We start from the raw sequence: 21,425 nt of genomic DNA on the forward strand, positions 1-21,425 counted from the left end.
CAGCTCCAACAAGCTTTTCTGGGGTTTTCTTTGTATCCCCATCTCGTTAGGATTTTCCTCGGGTCTTGTGGGTTGATCAAAAATCCCGAAATCATCCAAGGACTCAGATACTGCTACAACCTTTTCCTCACCTTTCCCCACCTTTCCCCTTTTTCTTTCTCCCTTTTATTTCCTTTTCCCTGAGGATAGGTAGGGATGACGAAGTTCTTGCCGAGACGCTGGCTACAAAAAGAGGCTCTGTGCGAGGTGTGTACTGAGGAAGCGGAATACCCTCTAGAACAATGAACCCTTCATAGGCAACACTGATACGGTGAAGCCGAGGATCGCGGACTCTAATCACGCACTTCGGCGCCTGAAAAGCAAAAGAAAGGGGGGTATAGCCGAGAATTAAGTGTGCTGCCCGGAGCTGACCGTCAACCTCGTTCACGTATATTTCAGCCTTCAATAACTTATCTAGGCTCGCCTTGTTGACTAACCTAAGATTGGGCTTTGTGTAGCGTCTATTTACAAAACTGTTGAATCGAAGGTGAAAATTGTTGGAGACAAAAATGATTAAAAAGAAAAAAGTAAAAAAAATGTGTTCGCGAATTAAATATTATAGATCTATGACTAGGCGCCCACTTGGTGTTCCCTCTATTGTCAGGCAAGGCAGACCATTGTGCCATTCCCTAGAGAAAATAAGGAAATCCTCCTTTAGGTTCTTGTTTGAAGTGGGAAGGCACTGAATCAGCCTTACCTCAGGATATCTCGACTTGAGATAATACCCCTAACCGGTTAAGTGATGAAGGTTGTACACCCAATTCACATCATGATGGGTTAACTTTAAATCCATTCTGTTATTCAAAGCGTCTATACTTCCCAAGACCCTAAACATGTTTGGAGCACACTGGGTGGGGGATAGCCTAAAGAAGTTGAGGTAACTCCTAGTGATACTACCCATGGGGATAGTCATCCCGCCCTCTATAAAAGCAATCATGGGAATAACTACTTCCCCAGTTTGTCTAGCATCAGCCCATTCCCCTTGGGCTGCGTACCTCATCCCTACCGTTGAGGGGACGTTATACTTAGAGCGAAAGTTTCTAATACCTTCCTCGGATTCAACGAGACATCGAAATGGATTCTTTTGTTTCCCCATTTTTCTAAAAGACTTATCAGAAAAGACTGTTGGGTATGAAATAAAAGTGGTAAAAACTTTGAGAAGACTTACAGGTTCAAAGGAAGGACCTCGGACAAAGTACGATTATTTGTAGTCGCCAGGAAAATAACGAAAATAGAGAAAGGCAAGTTCAATGTATGAGCTCTGGAACCACGTAATCATCGAAGGTAAGGTACAGGGTTAATTTGAGAATGCCTTTATAGTCATGTGAGGATTGTGAGCGGTAAATTTCCCGCTCACAAAACAAGGGAGGCCTTCTACCGTTTGATTTAGATCTCACTGTCGAACGTGGGAGACAAGGGCTTTGCCAAAATTTAATGCTGCCAAAATCGGGATGCTGAAGCGTCAGGGGCATGCCCCAAAACACGCATGGGTACGGGCTTATGATGTCAAAATCCACCTTCTCTCCCGTGGAGTCGAAAAGTAGGATTTTGAGGGGCTATTGTGGGGGCCAGTCAATCAACAGGCCCATTAAGGTCAGGATCGTTGGGCCTATGGCCCATCCGAGGATGCATATCCGTCCGAGGAGGCCAAGTCAGGTCATAAGGCAATTACCGAGGGGGGGTGGTAATCAGTATCATAAAAGTAGGGTTCCGTGTTAGTCCGAGGACACCATACTCCTCGGCAGTATGCATCCGAGGTCGATCAGGACGCGGTCTTGTTACAACCGGACCTCGGAATTATGTCACCACTGAAGATGGGATAACAGACCAAGGGTAAGAAAGAAAAGACAAACAAATATCTATAACTACAGCTGCTTCTGCATTAATTACCTCTCAACCAACTCTCTGGCCGCATTAATGTGGAGGTGATACCTGAACAGTAAGGCGGCAGCTTTATAGCTGCTCATAGGAAGTTCCAGGAGGTGCTAGATGGGACAGAAAGAAATCTCCAGAACCCAACCTACACGTGTGCGGTGAGGATGGAACACGGAAGATGGTATATAAACTGAAGGAAGAACATGCAAGAGAGAGATTGAAACAAAAAAGAAAGAAAATAAAGCACAAACTGAAGAAGAAGAACGTGAAAAAAGGCAAAAGAACTGTATCGAATATCAAAACAAAACGATCGTTGTGCCAGCTCTGAGCCTTCAGTATACGTAAGGGTGAACCTTTTCATTCCACAGAAGTTAATCTAGTTCTTAACACCCATGCTCTACAAATTATATTGTTTGGGCTTATTTACGTGCGAACCCAGTATCATTTTGGGTTGTTACAAATTGTGGGCAAAAATGGCCCATTAGCATTAATTTTTGAAATATTTAGTAACAGAGCACTGTTTCGGAAATAATTAGGGAAATACCACTTTTTCTGAAAACGCCGCTATAGGGCCCGAAAACGTCACTATAGGGCCCCTTGAACCTGTTATGGGGACTTATAAAAAAAATTTTGCAGGAAAACGCCGCTATAGGGCCCAAAAACGTCACTATAGAGCTTAAAAACGCCACTATAGGGCCCCTTGAAACCGTTATGGGACTTACAAAAAATTTTTGCAGAAAAACGCCGCTATAGGGCCCAAAAACGTCACTATAGGGCTTAAAAACGCCACTATAGGGCCCCTTGAACCTGTTATGGGACTTATAAAATTTTTTTTCAAGAAAACGCCGCTATAGGCCCGAAAAAGTGGTAGATTGCTATATAGTTCGGAAACAGTGTTTCTGAGCAAATTATTTCCAAAATTGATGGTAATGGGCCATTTTTGCCCAAATTGTGTCCTTACAATATCAAAAGCTATTTATCCCTTATCACTTCCTCATCAATCCCATGGACTCAATAAACACTCCGCTAGCAATGTGGGAATACCTTTCACAGTCCTTGCAATAATCATAAATAACAAGATTTCTCTGCACCCAAGCATAATCCATATTTTGAGAATCAGAGAGATGCCAAGCATAATGCATGTTTTTTTTATCCATGATTAGTGGTGGCGTTGCTTCTTTGTCACTGTAGCCATTAGTTATCAGGTCAATTCAACCGCTATTCAGCCAAATGCATATTGGCTTAGTAGTGCCTTTAGCTCATCTTTTGAGGAAGAGTGCATTTAGGTCCAACTCTTCAACTCCTCCTATGAATATGTTATTTTATGTAACCATTACATACAATATTTATCTTATATATGGGATATAGGGTGAGTTGTGCTTATATGAAGGTGAAAATCCCACAAGTATGTGACCAACTTAATGTAGGAAGGATGTTGCATGCAACTGTTTCACATATTATCAGCTCCCTCTCCCAAAAAAAAAAAAAAAACCTCTACTCCAAATAATTCCTTAACTTAAATCTTATTCTTCTTATGTGGTAAACTTCAATTGATACAATACTTATGTGATTGAAGACAATGGCATTTATATCCATTTTGAAGTCAATGAAATCCCCCACCCACCAATGAATTTCTCATTAGTCATAATCTCACCAAACGCTGGCAAAGATTGAAGCTTCAATAAAGTAATTAAAACTATTTATTCCATTCCTTTTATAATATCAAGTATGTGTTCACTGCTTCACATATCTAACCAATTGCCACAAAGTTATGATCTATAATTCCAATCTCAATCGCGCATACCGTGATGGCTGGAACGAGAACCTATCGCCAATGATCAATTGCAGAGAGTTGCCTAAGTTGGCAGTGCTTGATGGCAAGCTTTAGGCAGCAGGGGAAAAAGTTCATCTTTGAAATAGTTAGCCCGGAAAGACCGATACGGATAAGGATAATCGGGGACCTGTCTTCCTAACAGCCTATTAAGTATATAACCTGCGGACAAGAACAAAGAACTGAGGTCCAACTATTTCTTTGTTGCATCCTGTCCTCTCGACCGCTATTGAACTACTAGCTACTCAAAGGCAAGTAGGAATGATCTTAAGCCTTATTATATCGAGCAAAGCGAATGGAGTAAGGCCCGACCGCTCTAATCCAACTCCATAACCGTTGCATCTATATTAGCAGCTAGATCTACGGTTTGTCCTATCTAGTAAAGGCCTGCTCTAACTGCCTGTGATCAATCCATAAAAACTTATATTAAATTAATAAGAACTCAAAACAAGTACATGCTCGAGCATAGTTGACCCACAACAACTAATAGGGCTACCCAACCCAACATTTTAGAACTACTTGATTTTGGTGACTACATAAACTACCACATATGCCTTTCTTTCAAAAGCATTATGCTAACTACATTATTTGCGAAACTGGAATAAGTCAAAGGTTTGGCCTGAAATTGGAAAAACCAGTAGATGGAAGAGACTGTAACTACTTTATTCTTTCTTCTAGTCTCTCTGGTCACCGACTCACTTAGGATGATCGCCCGCACAATGAGCGATTGCTGCTCATTTCATAGCATTTGTAGCCTTCTCTCGAGGTCCCTTATTCCTTGTTCCTCCATGCGCATGCAGTCTCCTACGACAGCAGGGCTCTCTGGGGGCAGGTGTCTCCAAAAGGCTCTTAAGAGTCTCTGGTATATTTTTGAATGAGGATAGCTGATTTGTTATCTTTTACAATTGGAATGGTAGGACCCCTTACTAAACACAAGCTGCGCAGGTAAAGCAAGTGAGGAAATTAGATTAATCTATGGGAGGTACAAGGTCCTTTAACAAGGATGGAGCCAAGATTTCTAGTAAGGGGGTTGAGGTTTAGAAAAAAGAAAAAAAGGAAAATTCAAGTAAGTTTTCATTTAGTATTAAGTATTAACAAACTATCAACAAATATAATGAAATTATCTATGAAAAGGAAACTATACGTTCTTTTAAATGTCAAAAATCATCTATGATTAAATCTCATAAAATGACTAATTATCATTACAAAGTATAAACAAATATAAGACTATGAACAATATGCATGATGCATTAATTCTATATTTATTATTTACCAATTTATAATTCCATAGTTGTCAATTTATAAATTCTATTTTAAATTTACCCCACTACCAGCAGTATCAATTTATAATGTATTGCGCTTTACTACTACCCATTAATCAATCAAATGTTTTTACTAAATTTACCATTATTTTTTTCTTTATGAATCACTAACTTTACTAATTAATCACTAATTACCTATTTGGGTAAACAATTTTAAAAATCACACTTCACCTGTTGGTAAAACTTGTTGAATTAATAGTGTTGTTTCTATGAAATAAACATTTAGATAATATCAATCTAAAATTATTATTCCAGGTGCAGATTATCAAAATGGCCTAACTTTAAAGTATTCTATTTAAGTAAGAGTTAAAAAATAAATAAATAAATAAACCAAGTCTACACGTGGAGAGTGAAGAAACCACAACTCCAAGTGAAGTTCCTCCACCACACAAGTAAAGAGAAAAGTCAGGCATAGTTATTACTTATTTCATTTCACCTGACACAGAACAAAAGAAAAGGAGCTTGTACTTTAAACCGTGGGAGCATGGGTGCGGTTTAGAGAGGGAGAGAGGGATCAAAGAATGAGACTTTAAGTAGCAGAGAGGACTTGGTTTTGGTCAAGGGTATTCGCAGTGCGGCACGGTATGATTTTGAGTCATTTTTACTATCTTATTTTATGGTGCAATTTAAGTAAAGTCATAATTACATCACACCTAATTTTTGTAGTCATTTATGTGACGTGGTGCAGTTTAGAGTTTAGCTAAAACAATAACTGCATTGTTCCTCATTTTTGCTTTCACATGTATGATACTATGTATAAGATACGGTTTGAATGATTTGAAGAGAGTATATTTTTCAAATTTTGGATTTTTCCTACTAAGTCAAAAACTAATTTTTCCCTTTGTTATGGGCAAAGTTTTAAACTATTGAGCTAATTTTTCTTTATTTTGGGCTGGCTTTCCTAGTCAACGCTTGATAAGGTTATCAAACTTTTTTTTTTTTTGAAAACTAGGGTTATTGAATTATTAATAATATATTTAATATTAAAAATAAATAAATATATTAATATATAGAGAGGGTGTGGTGTGATGCGGTTTTTTTATTATAAAACCACAAACCTCACTACACCATGCGATGCAGTGCGGTGCGGTGCAGTGTACTGTTATTTATGGTGTGGGGTGGTTTTTGCAGTTTATGCAATTTGTGTGGTTTGGTAAACACCCCTAGTTTTTGGTGTGACCAACATAGTCATAAATGACACTATTTGGAGTTAGAGTAGGAGTTCTTTAATTTGCAGAGCTATTTGTGGCCGATCTTCACGAGCTTGAAGCAACCATTCTCAAGCTTGATGTAGCTAACAGTTCATTCCTTCTTTCTTGCTCTTTGAGGCTTTCTTTTCTTCTGTGTTGTTTGAGCATTTTTTGTTCAAGGGGCCAAGATTTGGAGAGGGGGGCTAGGTTAATTTTATTGTGTCTAAATTATTTTTCAATCCTTTTATACAGGGGGGCTAGGTTAATTTTATTGTGTCTAAATTATTTTTCAATCCTTTTATACACACACACACACACACACACACACACACACATATATATATATATATATATTCTCAAAATCTCAATGTAGCTCCGTCCCTGTCCTCTAATAACCCAAGAAATATTTGAGATATGCTCTTCATAACTATAATATGAACCATGACCCAAGAAAGTGTTTCAATAAATTGTTTTGTTGTACAAAATGCTGGCTAAAGCAACAATTTGACATTTGAGAAATCAGTATTCTCAGCCCAGAAAATGAAATAAAATATAGATGTAACTTGCAAGTAGAACTATGAATGTTTAGCCGCATGTATTGTACGCCCCAACAGCAAAGAGAAAGACTCAACCTCCCTTAAGGCACAAAACAAAGTTCTCTCTGGAAGCACAAAAGAAGCTCCGCTCTGGAGGCACCAAACCAAGTCTTCTTCTAAGAGTATTAGCATCCGATTTCTTCAAAAAATCTCATTTTTACCATCTTAAAAGCTACTTTATTTATTACATCATACTATTTTACAACACACCCAACATTCCAACTTTTATTTTCCAATACACACATTAAAGTATTATATTTACACAATAAAATATTCCAATACCATCTCTCTGCTCTCTCTAATTTCTGTCTCTCTTCCTCCCCCTTTCTCTCTCCACCGTGAACAAACCAAAAACCCAAACATAACCACCATCCAAACCTAACCATCCCACCACTTGCCAATCATCAACAACACAACTTGCCACCACCATCATCAACAACACTAACAACACAACTTGCCACCACCATCATCAACAACACAACCACCACTCCACCACTACTGCACCACCTAAATCAACCTAGCAAAACACAACAAACCCAAAACCCAAACTCCACTGCCGAGCTTCTTAGTCACACCACCCAATTCTCAAAGACAAATCAAAGAATGAGAAACCAACCGATTTACCAATAAAATCATTGAAAGCACCAAAAAGAGCTAACATTTGGTTATCTTGCCCAAGAAAGCAGAGGATAAGACGACCCACGATGACCAAGATGACCCATGATGACTGATGTGAATTGATAATAACTTAATTTTGCATGTTTATATCATTATTAGTAAGCATTATCATACTTATTTTGAGTTAATTCATACATTTTATATTTGGTTTTGGAATAATGCTGAATAATCAATTTTGTGCTTAATTGGATCTTACTGCGTGAATTTGTCTTTTGTAGGAGAATGGAATTAAATAAGCGGATTTGTGCAAAGAGGAAAGCTAATGGACTTTACTTTAACAAGGGTCATGATGAAGTTAAAAAAGGCCAACCCAATTAAATTTAAGTCCAATTGAAGAAAGGAATCAAATGAAATTTGTACCAAATCCAAGTCCAATTTGAATTAGGATTTCAGCCTGCACATCAGTTAGTATTTTTGGCATTTCTTTCGGCTCAGACGTCCAATTGAGATGATTCAAGTTGGGCTGGAAATTTAACGTAAAGGGTTACAACTTTGTAGTTTACCAAAAGTCCGAATTCTGATGTTAAATGGGCCAAAATCGTCGGTTAAGTGAAGCTTAAAAATCTGGAATTTTCTCTAAACAGGAATTCAACTTGTAATAGGATTCCTTGACCTATTTAAAGGTTCTTTAGGGCAAAATTCAAGGAGGCTAGTGCTAGAGCTGAGGGCTGAACATAGAGAGTGCGGCTACCTCTTTGGTTTTCTTCCATGACAGTTAGTTTTATTTTATTTGTTTAGTTTAATGTTTAGGATTTTATTTTTGTGTTATCTTTCAATTACTAGGAGTAGCTAAATTTATAATTAAAGTTGAGGATGAAACCTGTGGGGATCGTTCGACTAATAGGCCCATAGGATTCAGAATGAGTTCAGGATTGTTGGGCCAGTGGCCCATCGGAGGCCATATACCCGTCCGAGGACACCATGGTCCTCGGCAGAACGCGTCTGAGGACGATCGCGTCCGAGAACGATCAGGACGTGGTCTCATTGCGATCAGATCTCAGAATTCAGTCATCTCAAAGGGTAGAATAGCCGACTAAAGATGAAAGAGATAAGGCAAACAAATATCTGAAGCTACAGCTACCTCCGCATTAATGACCTCTCAACCAACTCTCTGGCCGCATTAATGTGGAGGTGATACCTGAACAGTGGGGAAGCAGCCTTACAGCTGCCTATAGGAAGTTCCAGGAGGTACCATATGGGACAGAAAGAAATCCTCCGAACCCAACCTACACGTGTGCGGCGAGGATGGAGCGCAAAGGGAGATATATAAACTGAAGGAAGAACATGAAAAAGGGGGGATCGGACAGAAAAAAGAAAGGAAAAAGAATAAGAGACGAAAAGTAGAGAGAAAAAAGGGAGAAGAAAAAGAAGGATTGGTATTAGTCACTAAGGGGGAATATCCGGAATATCAACTGAAAAACCTTGAACGTTCATGAAATTGAGTCTTGGGAGGTTAGATTACAGTTAGCCTAGTTCTTTACACCTACGCTCTAAAAATCATATTGTCTGGGCCTTTCACGTACGAACCGGATACTGTTTTGGTTCGGTACTAAATCTCGTCCTTACAAAACCTTATTAAGGATTATTAGTATTGTTTATGTAATTTGATTTTTCCCACAATAGTTGTTTTTTAATGATTTAAATTGTTCTTACTTCATATCAATTGACTAAGATAAGATTCTAGATATGAGTTCAATCATATTTTTCTCATGATTTAGAATTTGCCTTAATTAATTGAATGCTTGGTTTATTATTTCTTGATTTTCAAATTGGATATTTCTTGTGATTTGTTTGGTTACAGATACAATTGATGATTTGATTTTATACTTAGGAAACGAAGAAGGGCATGCTTTAGATATTTAAATAGAAGTTTTAATGATAATATTCTCCATGGTAACAAGATTGATTTCTAGATTATCATGTAGTGGTTGAGAAAAATTAATAATCGTAAATATATGTTGATATGAATTAATAAGGCGAATTCCAAAACCTTAATTCCTTTCTCTAGATTGTTTACATCTCTTTACTGCTTTATATTATATGCTTAGTTTAATTATTTGCTTAGTATATTTAATTGCAAATAACCAATTTTTATTAAATTAGATTAGGATTAATTTGGTTAAGATTTTACTAATTTTCCTACATTCATTCAAGTCCCTATGGGTTCGATCTCGTTCTTGTCAATCTATATTTAGGTATGGTTCGTACACTTGCGAGTATTTTAAAATTTCACAACAATGACCCAGACACACAGCCCATGCCGCCGTCTTCAACCCACGCCGAGAGAGAGAGAGAGAGAGAGAGAGAGAGAGAGAGAGAGAGAGAGAGAGAGAGAGAGAGAGCAACCCATGTTGATCCATGCTGTCGCCTTCAACCAGAGAGAGATACGACAACCCTTGAACCCACTGCCTTTAACGAGAGAGAGAGAGAGAGAGAGGTCTTGGACGAACATATACCATTTGCAAATTTATTTACAAGTAGAAGGTCGGGTATTTGACCTTTTTGATGCTTGGATGCTAAATAATACCAACATATACCATTTGCATCACTGGGTACTGATGCTCTAAGGCACACAAAAGCCATATTTATTGGGCTCAATCCCATGTTTGTAAGGTAAGCCCAATATAGCACCATACTTTAGGCCTCAATGGCGCCCAAGGCCTTTCTTTGGCCCCTTCTTGGCCTCAACGGTCACAACGTCATCTTAGCCTCACTTTTTTTGGTCTCAACAGCCATAGGCTCTATTCAGCCCTTTCTTGGCCTCAATAGTCATAGCCTCGTCTTGGCCTCAATTCTTTTAATATATGCTTGGTTTGAGAGAAGGGAATGGAAGAGAAGTGAAAAAGAATAAGAATAAAGGGGAAAGGAAAATGTGGGCTCGTGATAGGTTTTTTTTTTTCCCCTTCTCTTATGCTATCCAAACAATGGAAAAAACTTAATTTCTCTTCCTTTCTTTCCTCTTCCCCTTAAACCAAACATAATGTTAGTCTTAATGGTCATAACTCCGTCTCAACCTCAATTCTTTTGGCATCATTTTCCATGACTTGTCTTCGGCTTCTTCTCGATCTTAGTGGCCTCAATGATCTCATTACTTTGTGTCAAACTCAGCATTTCTGACAAGCCCATAAAGCTTCTTTCAGCCTTAACATCCCTAACATTGTTGATCAACCTCTACACCTTCCCTTAGTGGATTGAGATCAAGTGAAATACCTTATTGTGATGAAGGGTTAAGATTGAGAGTTGAAAAAAGCAACTTTTAATTTCAACCATCAGATAAAAAAAATATTAAAAGGAAGTAAAAGTTAAAATTAAAAATGTAAAAATTTTTGTTAAGGAACAGGGTTAATTACACGGTGCAATTGCAATTGCACTTAATCTCAATTCCCCGTTAGTCTTAACACATCCTTGATGTAGCATCTAGCGTCTGGATCAAACGATGGTCTTACAAAAAAGAAACCATAAGGATATTGTGGTGGGTCGATCTTGACAAACCGAAGAAAGGTAGATTAGGCTAGCCATATATATAGGTCGATGAGTTTGTACCATAAATCCTAAAAAGGCGTGCCCACTATCATGTCAATATTTATTGTACCCAAACTCACATTAAAATTCTTTCCATCTTACTGAGTAGGGGGTTGCGCATTATTTTCTTGGTCATTTTAAATTTCTCTTCTTATCTGATGGTTTTACCAACTAATTAATTATTGGAGGCTTTTTTGTCCAACTCTTAGGACCTGTTTGAATTAAGGAAGAGAGAGAAAAAAATAGAGAACAGTAAATTAAAATTAACTGAAAATAGATTAATTTTGAGTCATTTCAACTTTACTCTCCCTCTTTCTCCTTAAATCTAAATGGACCATTAAGTTGGACATTGAGAAAATAAATTTTTTTTTTTTACTAGGGTGTTTGCCGGGTTGGCATGAGTTCAACATAGTTTGATTTTCGCTGAAGTCCTTATTACAATTTCGCCTCTATGAAATTTTACCCAACTACAATTACAATAGCATTGCCGCTTACAAGCAATAATTATTCTAAATTTTCTCTTACAATTTTATTAAGGAATAAATAAAAACAAAAAAAGTGCATAGAAATCGGCTCCACGGGAGTTGTGCACTTCATTACCCTTTACTTTTTCCTCTCACTTTTCATAGGTTTCCTTGCACAAAATAATGTTGAGGAAAGTCTTAGAAATGATGATGTTCACGTGAGAGATAGAGACGTGTTAAAATTTTATGAAAAAAAAAAATAATAATAAAAAACTCAAGTGTAACTTTCTAAACATTTTGACTAAGCCCTAAAACTATGCAAATAATACCTCTCATAATTAAGTAATACTTTCTCCTCAGAACATACTCCGCCAGAAGATCATGTGAATTGCTGTCTTATGTGAATCACATACGTACATTACAACATGTTTTTTTGCATTAATCAAATATAAAATCATATCATAAATTATCAAAATAATAGAGTATTTGACGTACAGAGTTTTTCTTGTTGAGCTTGTGTCAATGGGAGCTCACATGTCAGTTTCACAAAGAATGTGTACGCCTGGTCTCCAGAGAGTGAGAAATAGCAAGCTACAGAGACTGCACATGACGACAAATGGTGGTGGAGCGGGTATTAGGCATCCAATGAGTGGATCCTACTATGATCAAGCCAGCTATTTGACTTGGTATAATGCAATATATAGCATTGGCTCCCAAAGGCTGTGAGCATAAAGTAGACAAAAAGAAAGCCGTAGGATTTGGGTTTGGTTAGAAAAAGACAATGAATCAGATTCACACTCCCAGCTAGTGCCTCTGTCCCCTTCGTTTGGGTCCTAGCTGAAACGAATCGTTTCGGCGGTTCCCTCTTTTAAACTCGGACCGAGTCTGATACAGTTCTAATATCCAATCCGTTGATGGTGTCATGGTGTTATCACAATCTGCTTAAACTGTAGACCTGGTCTTAATAATATTGAGGACTTTACGGCCTCATAGCAGATATTGAATGTGATTATTATTTGATTTTCTCACATGAATGTTTTTTTTTTTTTTTGGGGGGGGGGGGGGGGGTGTGTGCGAATAAAATAGACCCGGTCATGAGTAATAGGTTATGTGTGCGAAGAAAATAGAACTTTTGTTTTTAGGAAGATGGCTATGAATTTTAACCTGATGGTTGGATTAAAAAATTAATAGGAATACAAATAATCTGTCAAAATTCAATAGAGAGAGAGATTTGTAGTTCAATACTACTATATGATTTTTTTTGAAGGGAGAACATAGGTTAAATATTATTATACTTTTTTAAGTAATAGAAAATGTTAAAATGCAAATCATATTCAGCTTTGACTAAAATTTAATTCAGTATTCTAATTTTACTTTCATTAAATTAAGTTCACTAAATTTTAAGTTTATGTGATTGAGGTTTATGTCATACTCATTCAAGAATGCAAAACCCTTTTAAACGCAAAATACATTACCAAATATACAAAATCACCCTCACATCTAGGTCTTTATCCTTGTTCAAATTTTTGCATACAATATCATTCAAATTTAGGTAATACTGTAGCATTGTGCATATCTTAGTTTTGCTTTTATTTATTTGGTCTATCTCATGAACTCTCTCTCTTTCTCCTCAGACAGCCAAAAACCATCTTTTTCCTCCAAATTTCCCGAGTTAGTCTTGGAACTGGTGGGTTGTGGTGCAAATCCGGTGTAGAACGTGGATTTTTGGAGCAAGTCATGGCGGTCTGTTGAAAAGGCAGCAACGTGATGGGAGTCACATTGGCATGGCGAGGCTTGGTGAGAATAGCTAACAGACTGAGGTTGATTTGGGAGCAAAAGCTTTGGAGTATTACCATTTACGGCTTCTAGTGTGTGTTTTGACTATAAAAAAAGTACTAGTATATAAATGAGTTATTTTATATTATTTTAATATGATGAATCGCCAAAAAAGAAAAAAAGAAAAAAAAGATTGGAATGTAGACCGTGTTGTAAAAGTGGTTATGTAAAATAAATAAAATAGTTTTTAGTAATGCATTTCTTTTTTTAAGAAGCGGATGAAAATGCTTAACAGTAGAAAATAAAAAATTAGCAATTCTGTAGTATGAAAACCACCAAAAACAATGCACCCCTTCCCTAACATATGCTCCATGTGGCATGTAAACAGGGGCAGATTGGCAACAGCTTGCCGGCTTAACTATATATTGCCATGCAGTCATGGTCACTTAGGAATCTCCATATCTCCATACATCATGTAGTTGAAGTTCGGCAGAGGCTGGTGTGAAAGGTATAATTATTAAAGAGATAAAATTAAATTAGAGCTCCAAATCCTTATATTAAAAAGAAAGTCATAATTTCTTTTCATAAAAAAAAAATAGAATACTTTCGTCGTCCATTTGTGTATGGAATCTTCCTCAACATAGAGGAATCTTCCTCAACATACAGGCAAAAACCGAAACCCAACTCTTATAATTACCCCCTAATTTCTGTCTCCCAACGCATCTTTTCATCACTTTCTGTTTCATTGCTCTTAGTCCTATGATTCTTGCATAAGAAATATAAAAACTTCACCACCTTCTCTTTCATATTGCACCCAACTAACACATCCTTCTTAATTCTACAGCTAGCTCTTTCTGGTTCTGGCACCCAATAATACTTCAACTTTATCTAACATGTTGAGGCTTGTGCTAGTCTTCTCACTTCTTTTCACCCTCTGCCTCTCATCCTCAGCTCAAAACTGTTCCACATACACATCTTTTTCTAATAACTTGGCCTTCAGCTCCTGCAATGACCTTCCCTTTTTGAACTCTTTCCTATATTGGAACTACAATTCATCGTCTGGAAGCCTCCAAATCGCCTATAGACACACTGGGGTCACGACCTCTAGTTGGGTTGCTTGGGCCATTAACCCCAATGATTTACAGACAGCCATGATTGGAGCACAGGCACTTGTAGCTTTTCAACTATCCAATGGTTCCATGAGAGCCTACACGTCCCCAATCAGTAGTTATACTACCAACTTGCCGGAGGGCAACCTGCAATATAGTGTATCGGATTTGACAGCAACTTATGCAAATGGTGAGATTGTTATCTATGCTACTTTGTCACTTCCGATCAATACCACCACTGTCAACCAGGTTTGGCAAGATGGTCTGGTTTCAAATGACAGTCCAGGACAGCATTCTACAGCCAATTCTAATACCAATTCCAAGGGTACCCTGAATCTTCTTTCGGGGCAGTCTGCAACGGGCAGTGGGGGGAGCTCAATAGCTAGAAATCGAAATGTAAGCAATTGAGTTTCTTTTACCCTTCTTGGAATAGATATATTGGTTTTTTGTTCTTTTTAATCTTTTACTAAGGTTTTTAAGGTTTTTTTTAATCATATATTGGACTTCTAGTTTCTCTGTTGCTTTTTTTTAAAAATCTTTTGCTGAGCTTAGTTTTATTCTGCTTATTGATCCTGTGTTTTAAGAGTACGAGAGAATCTTTATCCTTATTTTTATTTGACCAAAAAATTTAATTATATAAAAGCAAATTTGGAAATTATTGAGATATCAAAATTTGAGGGCTATTATGTAAAAAACTTATACACTTGATATGACCTTGATATGTCAAAATTTTGTATGGATTTACTCTTCAAATACCAAATAATAAATAAGTGTTCAGTTTCATTTAATTTTTTTTTTCCTTTCTCTTGGTTTTGAGATTGTCTTTTTTCTTTTCACTATCTTACTTGTGACTTCATAAATAAATTATGTATTTATTGGAATCAAATTTCAGATCCATGGAGTGCTATGTGCAATTGGTTGGGGAATTTTGATGCCTATTGGTGTTATAATAGCAAGGTACATGAAGGTATTCAAATCCGCAGACCCTGCATGGTTTTACCTTCATGTCACTTGTCAAACCTCAGCTTATATTATTGGACTCACTGGATGGGCAATTGGTCTTAAACTTGGAAGCCAAAGTACTCCTGGTGTCCAATACACTGGGCACAGAACAATCGGCATTTTGCTTTTTATTCTTGGAACACTTCAGGTACCCATAATTTTTCTAATGCAATTAACATATTATTTTAAATATTTCTTCTGAAGTTTTTATTTTGATTTTATTTTAATTTTAGCTTTACTAAGAGAAAGATTTGCATTTTGCCTACGTCTTCGCTTTGCTTATAAGGCCTAAAAAGGATCATAAATTCAGATTTTACTGGACTATTTACCACCATTCAGTGGGATATCTTGTTATTCTTCTAGCCATCATTAACATATTCAAAGGTTTCGATATTTTGAATCCGGAAAAGAAGTGGAAGAATGTTTACATCGGTGTTATTGCGATTTTGGCTATCAAAGCTGTGTGCTTGGAAGCTTTTACTTGGTATGTTGTTCTGAAGAGAAGAAAGTCAGAAACGGCTGAGAAACCACCTCAGGGTATGAATGGAGCAAATGGGGCTAATGGGCATGGTGCTAGGCCAACATATGTTTAAATAGTATACCAGATATTGGATGTGATTATTATTTGTTTTTTCTCACACATTCATTTCTTTCTGCTTCTACGTATTTACACGCTTTAATTTTGTCAATTTATGGGAGACGGTGTTTTGGATACCCCATGTAGTCATGTACTGGGGAAGTTCGAGACTAGAGGTGTTTCTTTCATACATATGGTTTCCTATACATACATATGTCAGTTATATTTATTATTACACCTATGTTTTCCTTGATTTATTATTATTATTATTATTTTTATCTCATTTCACTTATTTATGTTATTTTACATCATTTTATGAGTGAATTTAATTAACTTAACTGGTAAAGTCTTTTTGTCTTTGAATAAGAGATTCGGGGTTTGATTTTTGCTTACCTGTCAATAACTAGTTATTTAAAAATAATAATAATCAACTTCATGATATAACTCCCCCTCAAAAAAAAAAAAATCTTCATGATATAACTAAGATTGTTTTAGTACATAATAAATACAGTGAAATTTTTATTTTTGTCATTCTGTATTGGCCAGCCGTTTCAAATTATGAATCACTCTTTATAAAATACTTTCAATGGTAGTAGTTTACATAAACCTTTTCCTAGATTATCAATTAAAATGATTTACATCCAACCTCAAACACGCGTGTTTTAATTTAGAGTTTCAGTTAGTAATTTATAACTTGTTGACCATTTTGGTTGTAGCACTAGCAACTAGCAAGTAGGAACTGTGGACACCTCATGCTTTAAATGTCACCAGGTTTCTTATAGCAATTGTAATCATGCTTTGCTAATTCAGATCTGTTTGGAATTTCAATATTTTAAACTGGACCTTTTGAAATCTAAACGAGAGTTGATTTTTATTTATTTATTGAATAAATTTAGGAATATCCAAAAACAATTGTATCTATCGTGATTGAGGGGACAAACAAAAAGTTGTAACCCTCTTTTATGTCTGATGGGTCAAACAATAAGAACATCCTTATTGATCATGCTCGAGGATCCTTCAAGCTGAAGCATTTACTCTTTTGAGGATAAATAGTATATATGTAGAATTATTTTTAAAACAATGTCAAAGGTACGGTCAATTTTATCCCAAAAGAATTGGTACATAATACATGTTAGGGGCAATAATTTTGAGCAAAGTAAATTAGTATAAGCAATAATGTGAGTTCTCGTCTCATCTGAATGAATCTACAATGTCACAACCCTGAGCACAAGAGCAGACTATTTCAATCAAAAATCATATCAAACCAAACCCAACTAAGAAATAAAGATACTATGGCCAAAATGGGGATATATCCCTTTTAGCTAAACTTTTTAGCAAAATGCCCTATGTCTGAAACTATTTAGGGATATGTTTCTGTTTTAAACTCGATTTTCTAAAAATCGAGTTTCAATGAAAAAATCGATTTGGCGAAAATCGAGTTATAGGCAATCAAACTTAAAAAAAAAAAAAAACCTGCATGGAACTCAAGTTCCATGACTTTCATGGAACTCGAGTTCCATGCATTTTTTTCAAGCAACTTGATTTTCGCCAAATCGAATTTTTCATTGAAACTCAATTTTCTAAAAATCGGGCTTCAAAATAGGGACATTTTTCTAAATAGCTTCAGACATTGGGTATTTTATTAGAGCCACTCATTATTGAGTTAAAAAAAATAAATAGCTAAAATATAAATTATGTCATTTAAGTTTAGGCAATTTGTTTTTGCCATTTAACTTTTAATTTTATCTTTTTCATCTTTTTAAGTTCACATTAGCTGTCAAAGTATTCCTTTAGTCCACTGCCACTAAAAAATCTTCCATTAACTCCTTGAAAAATGACATTCTTGACAAAGAGTTCTCAAGTGCCACATCAAAGATAAGGTCAAATTAAATATTAAAATTTTATTTTATTTGGTTCAATATTTCAAGATTTTTCTAATTAAAAAGTAAATATTTTTTATATCCTTTAATTGTTTCAAGACTTTTCCTCCCTCACACATACATACAAAATTTTTTGCATTTTAATTCACCATTTTCACCCCTGCACTTCTACTCCTTTATATATACCTACCAAGGTAGCCCTCATAGGCACGTTGTGGCATGCAGCCTAGGCCAAAGGTAGCCCCCATGGGCAAGCAGCCAAGGCTAAGGCATGCTTGCGTGCATGCTGCCAAGGCCAAGGCACGCCCGCTTGCATGATGCCTCGTAGCCCTTCATGCCATCTCATCTTAAATACAATAGACCAAAAATGATTCTATTTACCTTCAATCTTTCAACGACACCTAGCTTTAACATTGTTGTCTCATCTAATCTTAACTCATATGAGTTGACTACAATTAAGGAAGGGGAGCTTGCATTTTATATTGAGTGACGACAACGACAATTACTATTCTAATGTTAAGGTCAAATGTTGTAGATTTGTGGGTTTTGTAAATGATGTGATTAATTGTAAGTGTTTGAAATGTATATTTTGTTTTAGAATTAAGGAGAAAAAGAATGACACATTTTATATAAACTTTTATTCTACAATATTTCTCCAAAATTGTTTTTTATTTCTCATTACTTGAACTGAATAATTATAATGGATATGTATGTGTAATTTATAATTGTCTCTTCTTATGATGAACTCATTAGTAACAAAATTCTATAATAATTATATTATAATATATGTACAATATTTTCCAAAACCATCTTACATAAAATATTACAATATTATCTGTGTATCACATGGGCAACTTACTAGTTGCTTTGAAAGGATGATGAAATTGATCGAGACGTGGTGGTGGAGAGCAATGCCAGCGACATATTTGATCTAGATGTGGTGGTGAAGAGTAGCATTTGCGTAAACCTGTAGGAATATAGGCGTTTTCAAGTCATCATTGATGCTGCAAAAATTTTGATTGATAGTCTTTGTCAAATTCGATAGTTCACAGTTGTTTTAGCCCAAATCACCATCTTTCTATTCAGGAACGGACTCAAGAGAGGGCCTAAAGGGGCTAAGCCCGCTGGCCCAAAATAAAATTTTAGCTATATTTTGTCTTTTTTTTTTTTTTAGTTGGACCCCCTTTTTTCCAAAACCTTAGCTCCCATTAGCCATCCCAGACCAACCTAAACCATTTTTTTTTTTTAATGGGAAATATGGTAACTTTATTAAGAAGAAGAAAAATATAGTGTCCTAAATCACTAGTAGGACTGTGCAGAACCTGATCGGCGCCGACTAATTGAGCTAATGCCGACAAGTGGAGGGCGAAGCTCGTTTTGATGTCAGTGCGGTGCTACCACCGAAGCTGCAATCCTTCTTCGCTGAAGACCCAAATCGAACCGACTATGTTTTTAAAAGATTGGTTTTTATTTTTTTAAAACAAAACGCATCATTTCACTTAGCGGTTAAAAAAAAAAACACAAAACGGCGTCGTTTTGAGTTAGGTTTTGGGGGAGTATAAATACGTTCTTTTCTCTCCAAAGACCCTAACTCTCTCAGTCTCTCTCTTGGGTCTTGCTTTCACCGCTCTCAGAACGGCTTGCTTTCCGCCTTACCAATCACCATAGTTGCCACTGGTACCTCTCTCTCTGGCGACGCTTCTTTTTGCTATGTTTTCTTTTTGTTTTTATTAATTAATTTTTTGAGAAGAAATATTTATTTATTTTCCAACCAGATTTATAAAAGGGCAAAAAGTATTTGACATTTAGAATAATTTCATTTATTGAATTTGGTACTAACATTGAACAATTCCTACGCTAATAAAAAACTATACTTTTTTTATGCTAACAACTGCATGATTAGGTATGGAGATATTATATTTATTACTCTGTGTGAACTATGGACAGGTTTTTGATGGCTAAATAAATAAAAAGTTTGTATAGATGGACAGGGTGTTTTTTTATTTTATTTTATTTTATTTTATTTAAATTTTATGTGTGAACATGTTGATATATAATGCATTGTATAATGTATTGATGTGTTAATAGGTTGTGTACTGATCTATTGAACTGGTTGTGTATTGAATCAATACACAATATTTCGAACCGACCAATACCATTTATGTCTTGAACAGGTTGTGTATATTGGGCTTGAAAGCCCAATTTTTAAACTTAAAAAAAAAAAAAAAAAAAAAAAAAAAAAAAAAAAAACAGTCTTTTCAAACTGACCAAACCAATTAAACCAATTATAAAAAACCGCATCGCTATAGGTCAAAAAACCGACCTTAGGTGGTGTGCATCAATTCTAATTATGAGAAAACTGATCCCTATCGGTTCGGTGATAAATTTGAAAAAAAACTGCACCGACCGAACCACGTACACCCCTAAGGACTCAATTATGGATGAATTTTCCTCTATCTAAGCCATTTTAATACTATATGGATGCTTATTTGAATTTTTCTATTTTTTAATTTATACTTCAGCCCCCTAACTTGAAATTCTGGGTTTGTTCTTGTCTCTGTTTGTGTGCATGCATTCGTGTGCACGCTTGTAGCTGAATAGTGGATCGAGAGGTTTATGACAGCGTTGACATGGCTTGGTATTGAGTGGCTTTGAGGTGTTCCATTGCTGAGTAGAAATAAATTGATTTGAGGCTAATTGTAGCGTCATAGAGGTTGGGTCACACACTGTATTGTCAAATGTTGTGTTGGTTGGATTTGAATTTGTAGTTTTGGGTTGTAAGACACATGTACATAAGATATGTGAAAAACGAGAGTGGTTATCTGTATCTGTATATATTAAGAGGATTCAGAAAGTTAGTTATTGCTTTTTTTTTCTGTCAAAAATATCCTTAAATTAATTAACCAACAACTTTAAAATGGGGTTAAAATAGTAAATTGGAAAAAGAAAGTTAGTTATTGCTTTTTTTTACTGACAAAAATATCCTTAAATTAATTAACCAACAACTTAAAAATGAGGTTAAAATAGTAAAGAGGATTCAGAAAGTTAGTTATTGTTTTTTTTTCCTGTAAAAAATATCCTTAAATTAATTAACCAACAACTTAAAAGTGGGGTTAAAATAGTAAATTGGTAAAAGATTGTTAATTATTGTTTTTTTTACTGGTAAAAATACCCTGACCTAAAACTTAAAAATGGATTAAAATAGTAAATTGACAAAAATAATAAATTCCTACTTTGTTGAAACGCCTTCCTACTCCTATTCAATAGCATAAAAAACTCCCAACGTGTTCTCAAAAAAAAAAAAAAAAAAAAAAAACTCCCTAGTGATGTTAAAAAAAAAAAAAAAAACGTGTACAATACTTCCCCACTTTTCTTCTCAAAAAAAGAACTTCCCACTACTTACGTTTGTAAGAAAATAACTACCCCTCCAATACAATAAGCAAAAACTATCCCACATTAAAAAAAAATAATAATAATAAAAAACTTGTGTCAGTACGTTTGTAAGAAAATAACTAACCCTCCAATACAATAAGCAAAAACTATCCCACGTTAAAAAAAAAAAAA

At 35.7% G+C, this 21,425-nt stretch overlaps 1 protein-coding gene and 1 long non-coding RNA gene across 2 annotated transcripts; both read left to right on the forward strand.

Annotated features, from left to right (window-relative positions):
- Positions 1-13,955: 13,955 nt before the first annotated feature.
- LOC115993019 (cytochrome b561 and DOMON domain-containing protein At5g47530-like) lies at positions 13,956-16,151 on the forward strand. Its single transcript, XM_031117288.1, has 3 exons — positions 13,956-14,798; positions 15,295-15,552; positions 15,650-16,151. Exons 1-3 carry the CDS (start codon positions 14,187-14,189, stop codon positions 15,995-15,997), a joined length of 1,218 nt encoding a protein of 405 aa, XP_030973148.1. The 5' UTR covers positions 13,956-14,186; the 3' UTR covers positions 15,998-16,151.
- A 3,279-nt stretch (positions 16,152-19,430) lies between these two features.
- On the forward strand, positions 19,431-20,728 carry LOC115992783. Its single transcript, XR_004092652.1, has 2 exons — positions 19,431-19,538; positions 20,455-20,728. It is a non-coding gene; the product is annotated as an uncharacterized LOC115992783 (long non-coding RNA).
- Positions 20,729-21,425: the final 697 nt, after the last annotated feature.

Source organism: Quercus lobata, chromosome 5 (assembly GCF_001633185.2).
Source record: "Quercus lobata isolate SW786 chromosome 5, ValleyOak3.0 Primary Assembly, whole genome shotgun sequence".
In the NCBI taxonomy this organism is placed as follows: domain Eukaryota; kingdom Viridiplantae; phylum Streptophyta; class Magnoliopsida; order Fagales; family Fagaceae; genus Quercus; species Quercus lobata.